At 47.0% G+C, this 12,142-nt stretch overlaps 1 protein-coding gene across 6 annotated transcripts in view; it reads right to left on the bottom strand.

Moving 5' to 3' along the window:
- Nucleotides 1-1,786: 1,786 nt before the first annotated feature.
- Nucleotides 1,787-12,142, bottom strand: part of CHD2 (chromodomain helicase DNA binding protein 2) — a 122,716-nt gene continuing 112,360 nt past the window's right edge. For 5 of the 6 annotated variants that reach the window (XM_043554764.1, XM_043554767.1, XM_043554763.1 and 2 more), the window contains 2 exons: nt 9,833-10,079; nt 1,787-5,309 (listed from right to left, as the gene is read on the bottom strand). In XM_043554764.1, coding sequence (XP_043410699.1) covers nt 4,976-5,309; nt 9,833-10,079 — 581 coding nt within the window. In that variant the 3' untranslated portion in view covers nt 1,787-4,975. Of the gene's footprint in view, nt 5,310-9,832; nt 10,080-12,142 lie in introns of those variants that run through there. The other variant, XR_006293183.1, reaches the window with a different exon arrangement.

Below are 12,142 nucleotides of genomic sequence, written 5' to 3'. Positions count from 1 at the left end.
CCCCCGCCAAAGCCACCATGGTGCATGTGATCGGCAAGGACTGAGTTTCAGCAAGGACAGCCCCCTTTGGGGTCACACACGCACACAAAATTTAGGAAGATACCGTGTGCAAACACTCCATGAGGCAGCTGGCCCCAAGAAGTAGATAACCCTGTTTCTGAGGTGAGAAGGCTGCCTGTAGGGCAGATGTGTCATGTTCCCACACAAGGCCAGATCACATGGCCACAGAACTGACCGGGAAACTCCCAGATGTCAAGCCTGGGACAGGGTGCCCCATGTACCACGAGGGCCCAGGTTTCTACGGGATGAAGAGCTTTTATTCACTCGGGCTCTGTCCCTTTCCCAAATCACCTAGCAGAACAGACAGCGGAGGCAGGTTGGGAGGCGACGGGCTGAGTGGCATTCCAGCCTCAGAATGTGATGGGCAGGGGGTTGGGGGGACGCCGACACAGCAAAGGCACAGCCTCTGGTGGCAAACCCGGTCCTGCTTCTTTAAAGAGCCACAGGTCGGCATCCGGAGTCCAGACTGGTCTGGCAAACCACGGGGCCTTGTGTTTCAGTAAGTGACCTTTCAGTCGGTGCTAATTGAGGAGGGCTTGCCTTCATGCCAGACACTTGAGGCCCCGCCAGGGAGGAGGGAGGGAGCCTTGCGCCTGCTTCTTCCAGTAAAAGGCAGGCTTCTTGGCAGCGGTCGGTGTAGAAGCCGCGTTGCTATTGTAAATCCTGAGCTGATTATTGCAGTGCTTGTTCTTAAAAGTTTCCCAAAGATGTTCCAGACGAGCTGTGAGTTGCAACACGATTGTTGAGTTGTTTATCGGCAGGAGGAGCCCTCAACTCTTCTTTTGAGTCTTGGACTCAAGAACTCTTGTGCACCGAATATCCCAGCCTCTCCCTCCCACACAGGACAGGCTGAGGGAGGGCCCCCGCGGCCGGGTCTCCCGGGTTGAGAGTCCCAACCGGGGAGTTAACTGAGCGAACGTTATGGGTTTATTGGGTATCAAGAATAAGGAGGTTCGGGAAGACTAGGAGTTTGGTTTTGAAATCCCCCTAAGCATTAGCAAAACCCCTTGGGTCTGGCAACCTTCTCCAGCTCCTACTCAGACGGGATCTCCACCCGAGGGCTGGGCCACCCCTCCTGTCTGGGCCTCGTAGGAGCCGGGCCTGCCCCTGTGCCAAATTGCTAGAGTTAACATTCGTGTCAGTGTTTCCATTATAAAATGCCTTTTTCCCTCTTCATGAATATATAACCCAACTGTTAAATCACCCTCACTGCTGTGGACTGGCAGACACTGTGTTTTCACTTCCTCTGGATGGAAGGGGAGCTACAGGACCCTGTCTGGATGACACAGGTCTTCAAAATGCACCTTCCAGGTCTCCAGGGCTCCTTCTCCGGCACAACCAACGTGGGAAAGGGTGGGCCGCTCTGCTCCACCAGGGACTGTCACTGGTCCGGGTAATCCTGTCAGATGCGGGGAGCTGCCCAGCCAGGGACCGCTACCCTTGGCAGTGGCCACGCAGGGAAAACCTCCGGAACCTGTGTGTGAGGGTCCTAGACCCAGCAACACGCTGGTGCTGGTAGGAAGAACACTGAGACTTCAAAAGGCTCCATTTCACAAGCTGTCGAACAGGTCAAATGACCCGGCAGCCAGGGGAAGGGAGCTGGACACGGATCTGGTCACGTTTCACGCCGATGCAACGCGATGCAACGCAATGCAACGTGTCTGCCCAATTCTAAAAATCCTTAGTAACACTGTTTAATATACAAGAATCAAAAGTACAGCAGTTGTACAATGTAGGAAAATTTAATACATACTATATAAACAACATTATTTACATCAGAAATCACTAGGACAGTGGCATTTTTCACAAATATAAATTAATTACTGTTTAGTCAACAGGTTTGAAAAGTCCACAATTTTACAATAAAGAAAAACCATCTGTCCCCAAACGAGTGGGGTCAGATGGACTAAAGCAGCCTGGACCCTTGGCCTGGCTCTCTCCGCCTGACACTGCGGCCCTCAGACGAGCCCGGAAGACCACCAGTGCTGGGCCCCGGGCCACCATTCCTGCTGACGAGTGGATTTTGGTCTGTAGGATTCCAGTGTCCCCATGTGAATTCGTAACCGAATCGCGTGTGCACCACACATCCTGATATAGCTCACAGCCATCAGGCTAGAGTGCCTGCAGCAGATGCGAGAAGTGTTCTGGCTTCCCGTGAAAGGGCCAACGCAAGGACTAGGAGAGAGGGGGACCAGGGGCCGTAAGATGGGGCTCTGCAGAGGGCCTGGCGGCTTCTCTCCAGCATCTCCGAAAGACCGCAGTGATGCCTGGAGCTCTCACCGCACCCCTTCCCAGGGCTGTGGGATACCATGCTAACCCTTGTTCCACACTCAGACTCCAGGTGATGCCAACTCCCCTCTTCCTCAACCCCTGCAGTCTCCACCCAATTACTGAATCTTTCAAAGCTAGGCTCTGTGATATCACCCTCACAGGTTCCTGGGGTACTTTATCCTATCCACAAGGGAGAGAATTCCTATCTGTGCAAATCTGTTTTTGATAAAAGCATACAATATTCATACTGATTTAGGTCAATGAGGAAATGCCTCCTTTTTCCTGACTCTCTAAACATACCTCAACACCTAAAATAGATGCTTTTATGGGGATACTGTAATTTTATAATCAATTTAACACTGATCTGGCTAATATTGCCTTTTGCTACATCATATGGCACAGTAAGTCCTGAATGTAAACAAAAGGAAGTTCCTTTTTCTTCATGATGAGACATCTTTGGGAATAACTCACATCTCCTATCAACTTCAGAGGAAAAAAAACCCTGATGAGTATTGAAACACAGGGCCTCCAGTGACTTTCCTGGCTTCCCAGGGGACACAGCCTGACTTCCCTCCCACAGGGGGAAGACATCCTGGGGCTCATCCCTCCCTCCCTTCCTCCCACCACAGGAAGGGACAAGCCAACCTAGCCCTCCTCTTTGGCCTGGGCAAGAAAGACACAGGGTAGTGTCAGCAAGAAGTTAAGCTGGTGGAGGCCACAGCAGACACCCTCTTCTCTCCCAAGCAGTCACAGCATGTGCCCAGTGGAGTGGCTGTGGCCAGAGGCTCCCAGGCATTCTTTGGGCCGTGGTCCAGGACATGTTCACCGGATACGAGCCCACGGTGAACAATCCCAGTCCCGAGAGGAGATAAATAAGGAAGGGGCAGACCTACTAAGCTCCCAACGTAAGCTGTGAGGACCCAGACTCTCACGTGGAACTCACGCCCGGCCAGCCCCACGAGGCTGCGTGCGATGACCCACCAAAGCCACATCTGCTTCCCTAGGGCGAGCTGACTTGGGAATTTCTCAGTAAAGGCAATAATGGTGCTGCCCAGGTTACCAGCAAGTAAGCGATAACAGTTTTATGAAGTCCTCACAGGTCAGTTCAGGGAGTTTAACCCTGTGCACACCCAATGGAAAGGTGGTCACCAGCTCTGAGCCTGGACGCATATAGGCACAGTGTAGGTTCAAGTCCGTTATTCCACCTAGAAAGGCCTTTGGACAGTCAAACAATACTGGCAAGCTACATTTAAAGGGAATAAAATGGAAGGCCCAGTATCCGTAAAATGTAAAATGAAAGGAGGCTGATTAATTGGTACAACTGACTCGCCTTCCCACTTCTGACTCTGTTCAACCCGAGTAGGACTCTTACTGTCTGCAGCTCAGTCCCCTGTCCTTGGAGGCTTCCTATTTTGGAAAAACTTTACCTTAGGTGTACGCCTTATTTGATCTCATTCTAAAAACAATGGAGTTCAATTCTAACGATCTCCGACTGGGAGTGGGAGCCTGTTCCCAATAGGGACCCAGACTTCATCTGTCCACCCGCCCTGTGGCGTCAGGAGTTGCATGTTCTGTGCAGTCTACTTCTTCAAGCTGTGCGAAGGGAACTGAAGTAACGAGCGTGGCTGCAAACGCTGACCTGGCGCGACACTGAAGCCCCGCCCCCCCCACCTCCCCCGGGGAAGCATGCCTGCCACCCACACACCTGCCTGGGCGCGCGCTGGCAGCAAGCTTCCCCTCCTCTCCAGGCCCTGCCCTCAGACTGCTCATCCCAGGAATCAGAACCCCACCGGGGATTCCGGGTCCCTGGCCACACCGCCCCTCTAGCCCCTCTCTCACCCCTCTCACCCCACTCCCAGCCAAGGAAGACCCAACGCCAGCTCCAACGCTGCCGAAAACTCACAGTACGCACAAGTCAGCCAGATGGGCCCGACTCTCCCCTGGACCAGGGCAAAAGAGACCCGCTCAGGAGACCGAACCTCTGAAATGTCCAGATAGTGTGGGAAAGGTTAGTGTTGTAGGGAAGGGGCCACTGTGGAAGCTGCTCCCCACCAGCCCCTGCACCAAAGGCATCACAAGGAGGCCCAAGTGTATGGTTCTCCCAAGAACACATGTGAGGAGTGTACCTGCTCCCCTTCAAGTCTTACGAGGCGACACCCACGCCCCGCCCCTTCAGCAGCATCCGTCACATCACAGTGAAGCAGATCACGCGCGGCCCAGCAGGTCCCGTCAACCTTCACACACACGCTCCTTCCCAGCCCACTGCACGTGGGCCCAGAGCACACGGACCCAGCAACAAAATCCTCGTGACTCTGAGATCCCTTCTTCCTTCACTGGGGAAACACAGCCCACGAAGCTGGGACGCAAAAGTCACGTCTTCCTCCTAGCGCTCCTCGCAGTGGGAGGCCAGGACCAGGCTGGAATGGGAGGGGGTGTCAAAGTGCAGGAGTGGCGACCCAAACCCAAGCTGGCCCAAGTGAAAGGCTCCCCGCTCCTTGAGGTGCTCCTTCCACCGGCGAGCTGACAGCAGCAGCATGTCCAGAAACTCCACTCACTGGTCTAGATAACTGGCTCCTACTGGATCAGACCAAAAATATCCAGGTGCTTAATGACTCTTGCTCTCCCCTTCATTCCCAGCTGTCCTTTATGTTTTCCGAACATTCCAGTTATAATCTGGGTTGTTTTTCTGTTCTAGTGATCTCTCCAAAGGAGACCTGTGATCCAGGGGTGACTTGGAATCGTGGGGGGATTTCTGAGAAGGGGGCGAGCGAGGGTCTGAGACGGCGGGGTGCAGGGGGGGCAGGGGTTGTTTATACTCCCCCAGTTTGTCTGTGTGGAAAGAGCGGTAATGGTCCGAGGGTCCCTGGCCATGGTAGCCCACAGGGGGGCGGTGATCAGACATTCGTCGGAAATCCTGCTGGTGGTAATTTTGAGGCCGAAATTCATCGGCTCTCCTCCGCTTGGAGTCATGATGGTGCCTGAAACAGAGACACAAGGCTTAGCTGACAGCTCAAGCCCGCCCCCTCCTCCTCGCCCACCTGGCTCACCCTCACGCGCTCATACCCAAGGACCCTTCCAAAGGACTCAGAGTTCACAAATGTTCACATTACTAGGAATCAAAAACAAACAAAGAAAAAACAACAGAAGTAATAACAAAGGGCTATTTTACACTTATTGGCCAATCCTACCCTACAAAATGACATACACCTCAAGTCTGCAATGAAACAAGGACACCCTTGAATCACTGGAGGCTCTGTAAAGATGCACTCCCTTCAGGAAAACTGGCCAGACCTACAAACATTTTCATATTCTTTGACCTGGCCTGAGGGGAAAAAGAGCCACAGAAATTATTCGAGAAGTTATTAGTAACAGAAAAGCCACAATCAACCCAAACATTCAACAATAAATGAAGAGTTAAATAAAGTATTTAATAAATTGACTCCATGTAAAGAACAGTAAAATTTTTACTTAGCACCACAGTAAACTGCTTGTTATCTTATTAAAAGAAAATTGGTACAAGTCAACAACAAAAAGACAAACAACCCAATTCAAAAACGGGGAAAGGACTGAAACAAACATTTCTCCAAAGATCTACAAATGGCCACTAAGCACATGAAAAGACGCTCAACATCTTTAAAGAATATTAATCATCAGGGAAATGCAAATCAAACCACAAGGAGCTACTTACCTGATTCACACCCACTAGGATGGTCATGTTGAACACACACACACACACACACACACACACACACACACAGAAAGGAAGTGTTGGCAAAGATGTGGGAAAATTGCAACTCTCATACGATGCTAGTAGGAATGTAAAATGTTTCAGCCACTGTGGAAAACAGGTGGTTTCTAAGAAGCCAAATGTAGAATTCCCATACAACTAACAATTACCTCTTAGGTATAGACCCAAAAGAACTGAAAACAGGTATTCCAACAAATAATTTTGCGCTCATGTTCATAGCAGCACTCTGTACAATGGCCAAAGGTGGAAACAATTCAAATGTCCATCAATGAGTGGATGAACAAACTGTGGTATATATATACAATGGAAGATTACTCAGCCACAAAAAGAAATGAAGTACTACAATGCAAACCACAGTGTGGATGAGACTCAAGCATTATGCTAAGTGTCCAAAGAAGCCAGTCACAAAAGGCCACATCTTGCTTGATTTCATTTATACAAAATATCCAAGACAAGTAAATCCATAAAAACAAAATACAGATTGGTGATTATCTGGAGCTGCAGAGATAGAATGGAGTGACTGCTTAAGGGTCATGGGGTTTTCTTCAGGACAATGAAAGCATCTGGAACTTAACACCAGCGGTGGTTGCACAACATTGTGGATGTATTAAAGGTCACTGAATTGTTTGCTTTAAAACAGTTCATTCAGTTTATGTGAATTTTCCCCTCATTAAACAAGAGAGAGAGAGCTGGTGACTTCAACTTCCAGTCAAGGTGGAATACGGGGAACTAGACTCACCCTCCTACCTGAAACAAGCAGAAAGGGACAAAAAATGGTTTTAAAGATACCAGATGTCCATTAACAAAGAACAGCGATTCCCTGAGGGATGGAAAACTAGTGAGATGAGGCTTGTAACAACCCCACTCATTGCCCTGAGACAGTTTCCAGGCCTCAGCACAGGGAAGGGGAGACGTCCTCAGTTGAGAGGCAGGGGGCAGAACCAAGGCAGCTGGGGCTCACAGGATGGAATGCAATAGAGAATTCTGCACACAGAAAGAAGTTCAAAGAGCTGCAAAGGGTTCCCCTTGGGTATTCAATTGAGCACTATAAAGTGTGTACATGTGAAGAAACTATCCAAGGCCAGGAAAAGAACCACCCAGAAGATTAGAGGTACAAGGGCCCTGTTCTCACCAGCCACACCAAAAAGCCTCAAGCTTCAAGGGACATCAGTGGAGTACAACAAAGTGTTCTTAGCCTAGCGAGGGGGAACAATTAGACTGTCAGAGCATTGTTCTCTTTCTGACAAATCTTAATAGCAAGAGCTGAAAGAATCAAACTGCCTCTAGATAACCTATTTCTCAGAACAGAGTTCCAGAATATTTATAGGAATACAAAATATCCAGCACTCAGTGAGGCATCTAATCAAAAATTACTAGGCATGGAAAAAAGAGGAAGGACCATAATGAGGAGATAAGTTAATCAGCTGCAACTAATCCAAATGGTAGAATCAGACAACAATGATATAAAAACTATTTTTTTATATTTAAAAGGAGAACTATCATCTTTGAGAGCTGCTGCTTTTACTTTTATTTCATTTTATTTATTTGTTTTAGAGAGAGTGGTGGGGGAGGAGCAGAAAGAGAAAGAAGTTTGTTTTTTTAATTTTTTTAACGTTTATTTATTTTTGAGAGACAGAGAGTGAGCGGCAGATGGGCAGAGAGAGAGGGAAACACAGAATCCGAAGCAGGCTCCAGGCTCCGAGCTATCAGCACAGAGCCCCTGACACAGCGCTGGAACGCACGAACTGCAAGATCATGACCTGAGCCAAAGTCAGATGCTCAACCAACTGAGCCACCCAGGCACCCCTAGAGAGAATCTTAATCTTAAGCAGGCTCTACACAGAGCATGGAGCCCGACAAGGGGATTGATCCCACGACCCTGGGATCATGACCTGAGCTGAATCAAGAGTCGGACACGCAACCAAGTCGCCCAGGTGCCCTAAAAACTATTTTTAAACTGTATTCCAGATTTCAAAAGGTTAGAAAGATTTAAGTTAAAAAAAAAAAGAAAAAGCTCAAATACAACTTCTAGAAATACAACTATAATGTATGAAATGCAAAATATATTGTATAGGGCTCAAGGCAGGTTAGACATTGAAAAAGAAAATCTTGGTGAACTTGTAGACACAGCCAACAGAAACTATCCGACTGAGACAGAAAGAAAACAAAATTAAAAAAAAATAAGCAGAGCATTAGTGAGCTGTGACAGCAATCAATGCAAACACCTTAATACAGGTTTAAGTGGGATCTCCACAGGAGATGAGGGAGGTAGGACAGGAAAAACACTGATGAAATAATGGTTAAAAAAAAAAAAATCTTCCTAATTTGATAGGAAAGACAAACCCACAAATCCAAGTTCAACACTTCCCAAGCAAAACAAACATGAGGAAAAATACAGCAGGATGCAGCACTACAACCAAATGGCTAAAAACCAGTAATGAAGGAAAAAAGACATGTTTTATAAAGATGACAGATTTTCCATCAGAAACAGAGCAAGCAGACAGAAGAGGAACATCTTTAAAGTACGGAAAGTGTTAACCTGGGAATTTATACCCAGCAAAGTATCTTTCACAAATGAAGGCAAACTAAAGACTCTCTCAGACATACACATGCTGAAAGAATTTATCCCCAGCGGACCCATACTAAAATAAAAGTCCTTTGGGCAGAAAAAGAATGATGCTGAATAGAAATACAGATCTACACAAAGAAATGTAGGGCAAATGCCCACTGGAGCCACACAAGATGATACAGAAGGGTGGGGGCAAAGGGGTTCAGTTGAAACCTCCTCTAAAGGAGACAGCTGCTACTTGGCTATATAATGTGTTACCAGATCCTCCAAAAAGGGAGATGCTGAATATGAAATTTTCCAAATTTAAATTCAAGTCCAAGCAAAGCATGTCGTTAGCCTAAGAAAAGCCAAAGTTGCTGTGAGGTTAAAATATAGTCAAGTCCTATTCTAGGAAGAATACAGAAAACTTTAGCCCTTCCTATATACTTGGTAACTCTCCCAAGTTACAATCTTGGCTCGTTAATGGTGGTGTATAGTTGTAGACAGGGTAAAACTTCACAAGTCTTTCACCCCTAAACTGTGGACTGGTGGCAGGCAACGTCCACAGGCTGGGACCCATCTCAGGATCCCTGCTACCCAGTGTATCTAAGAGCCTCACATCAAGCTCAATAATTTTGGTCGTGGACTCTAATGTTTCAAGGCTACCACTTTCCTACATTTCCACAGAAGAAGACACAAAACTCTTTTCCTGTACAAGTAGAAGGATAAAACTGCAAATGGCTCCCTATGACCCAGAGAACACAACTTAAGACCTGTAATCTGGCATTCAAGGCCTTCTTACTAGCCAATGTGTCCATCTTCTGGACTTCCCTCTCCGGATGCTCACCCTTGGCCTCGGCCTGTGATACCCATTCCCTTTCTGTTTAGCAGACTGTTCAAGGCCCAAATCAACAATCAGCAACTTCTTCTCTGCCTCAGTCCTCAGGAAAAACTCAAAACCTCTACTTTCAATCATCCACTTAGCACACCATATCAGCTGTCTACACCGTGATTCCTCCCCAACACCCTGAGGATGTCCTGATGGCAAAAACATTGGTTCAGACTAGGGACCATGACTGGCACAGGATGAGATGTTCGGTGAACATTTAATAAGTACATTAATGTGTATGTCACTTTATCTCTTCCCCTTAACCAGTGAGACTCCTGGCAGAGGTCGGCCTGGTGTCTTGGGACCTTCTGCCTACCTGTCATAATAATCTCTGTGTCCCCTGTGGTCTCGGTCGCTACTGTACTGGTCATAAGGTCTTTTTCTGGACAGATTGTTGGGTCTGTAGCTCCCAGAGCGGTGGGCGTCCATGTGTCGCCGGTCCCCATAATGGTGGTCCTTGTACCAGTGCTGCTCATACTGGTGGTGCCGGTCACTACCCCACGGAGGATTGCTGTTGCCACCACCATAGTTGAACTTTCTTTCCCTCTGCCAGTCTCCTCGATCTGCAGGAAAAGAAAGGTTTCATGACTTCAAAAAATGGCTGAATTTCACATCCACTGAAGTTTAAACTCAAAGGCTGACACGTTATATAAATAGACATTAAATTTCCTCCTTCCTAGCCTTTTTGCTGCTGGTAAACATACCAGTAATGAGTCCCAACCTTCTCTCTCTCAACTTTTAAGGCAAAAGAAAACTCACTGCTTTTCTCCTTATGAAATCATAAAAATTACTGCTTTTTCTTTTCCATGCCTCTTTACCCTCCAATCTGGGGCAGACCCTTAAAATCAGATTTCACTCAAAAAAAAACCCAGAAACAAAAAACAAAAAAACCCCTAAACATTAATTCAGAAAACAGAACTGCTGAGTTTCATAGCCATAAAGTGGTATCTTCTGTTTACACATCTCAACTTTATTTACCCACTGCTACAGATAACATGGTCAGCCAGTGCCTGGTCTCTGAAAATATTTCCAGGCTATTCATACTGATTCTACTACTACTCTTTCCCAGCCCACATCAAGGAGATAAACCTCCTCCTATAAAAAGTGAATCTTCTAACGTTGGATTTGGATCAATACACTAACTCTCAAAGGTAGGGCCAAACTGATATCTGTTTCAGCTTCTATAGCCTCCCTTTTCCTTCAGAAGAATCACACTTATTTTAATCAGAAAGCCAGTAAACACATAGAAGTCCAGGAATGGAGGCTATAGTGGGTTTAAGTGTGACCCCCAAAATGTATGTCCACTCAGAATCTGTAAGTGACTTTACTGGGAAACTGGGTCTTTGCGTATGCAATTAAGGATTCTGAGATGAGATCATCTCAGATTTAGGTTGGGCCCTAAATCCAACGACAGATATTCTTCTAAGAGAAAGGCAGAGGGAGGTCTGAGACAAGGAGACACTAGAGATGGAGGCAGAGACGGGAAGAACGCAACCAGAAGTCAAGGAGCAACGAGGGTTGCTGGTGGCCACTACAAGCCAGGAGAGAGGCAGGGACCAGATCCTCCCCCACATCTCCCAGAGAGAGACAACCCGACCGACACTCAGTGCAGACTTCTGGCCTCCAAAAATGTATAAAAATACATTTCCCAGTTTGTGGCGCCTTAGGAAACTGGGACACAGGCTTACCCAGAAGAACTACGTGGCCTCATGGGAAATTCGTCTTCTATCTACAACTATATTAACACCAAAAATAAGCCACCAAGGAGATACCCCTCTACTCATGCTGCCGGTCTTCTAAATACTTTTCTACAGAGCCAAAGAATAATGAAGGAACCTGACAGCTTAGGAACTGATAACACACTCAGCCAGTGGCTTAAATTCCCTGCTGCTCTGGTTGTGGATCAGGCCAGAGGACCAAGAAGTAAAAAAAACTTTAACTATTCAGCCTAATAACTTAACAGACAACAACAAAAAGAGACACCTTCACAACACGAAAACCAATCACTTGGCGATGGCTTCAAATGGAAAGTAGTATTTCAAATGGGGTGTCAGTGTCTGTGGTATCATGGAGAGGCTTACAAATCAAGCCAACTCATTTATTTCCAGAGGAACTGAACAGTGCTTTTCTTTCTTCTTGAACCCATCATGAGGTAGGTCGCTGTTAGGAAGTACTGAGCTATTTAGCAGATGGGTGAAGAATCCAAGACTTAAATAAAAGACTACAGTGATATAAGAAGAGTTCTTTCAAAGGATCAGAACACAAAATCAGTGACATCACACGAATAACACAAAACCAGTCTGATCCCAGGAAGAAGTCAATACAGATAATACAATCAGATCTACGAACATGGATATATCTCGCTTGCTCTCCCTCTCACTCTCATTCTCCCTCTCTCTCTCTTCCTCTCGAGAGGAATTACTCTTGTAGAGTAATTACCTTTTGTCCCCCTGCATCAAATGGGGATCAATTAACTCAGAACTACTTAGATTTGTAACATTAGAAGACCTGGCACTTGGGCTTCCAGGCAATTCAGGGTAGCTTACAGCAGAATTACGCTCCGCCAAGGACAGTAAGAAAGGCCAGATAAACAAAAATTACCTGTTTGAGGACATCAAAGAGTAGA

Source organism: Prionailurus bengalensis, chromosome B3 (assembly GCF_016509475.1).
Source record: "Prionailurus bengalensis isolate Pbe53 chromosome B3, Fcat_Pben_1.1_paternal_pri, whole genome shotgun sequence".
Classification (NCBI taxonomy): domain Eukaryota; kingdom Metazoa; phylum Chordata; class Mammalia; order Carnivora; family Felidae; genus Prionailurus; species Prionailurus bengalensis.
This window is presented reverse-complemented; position numbering and strand designations above follow the sequence as displayed.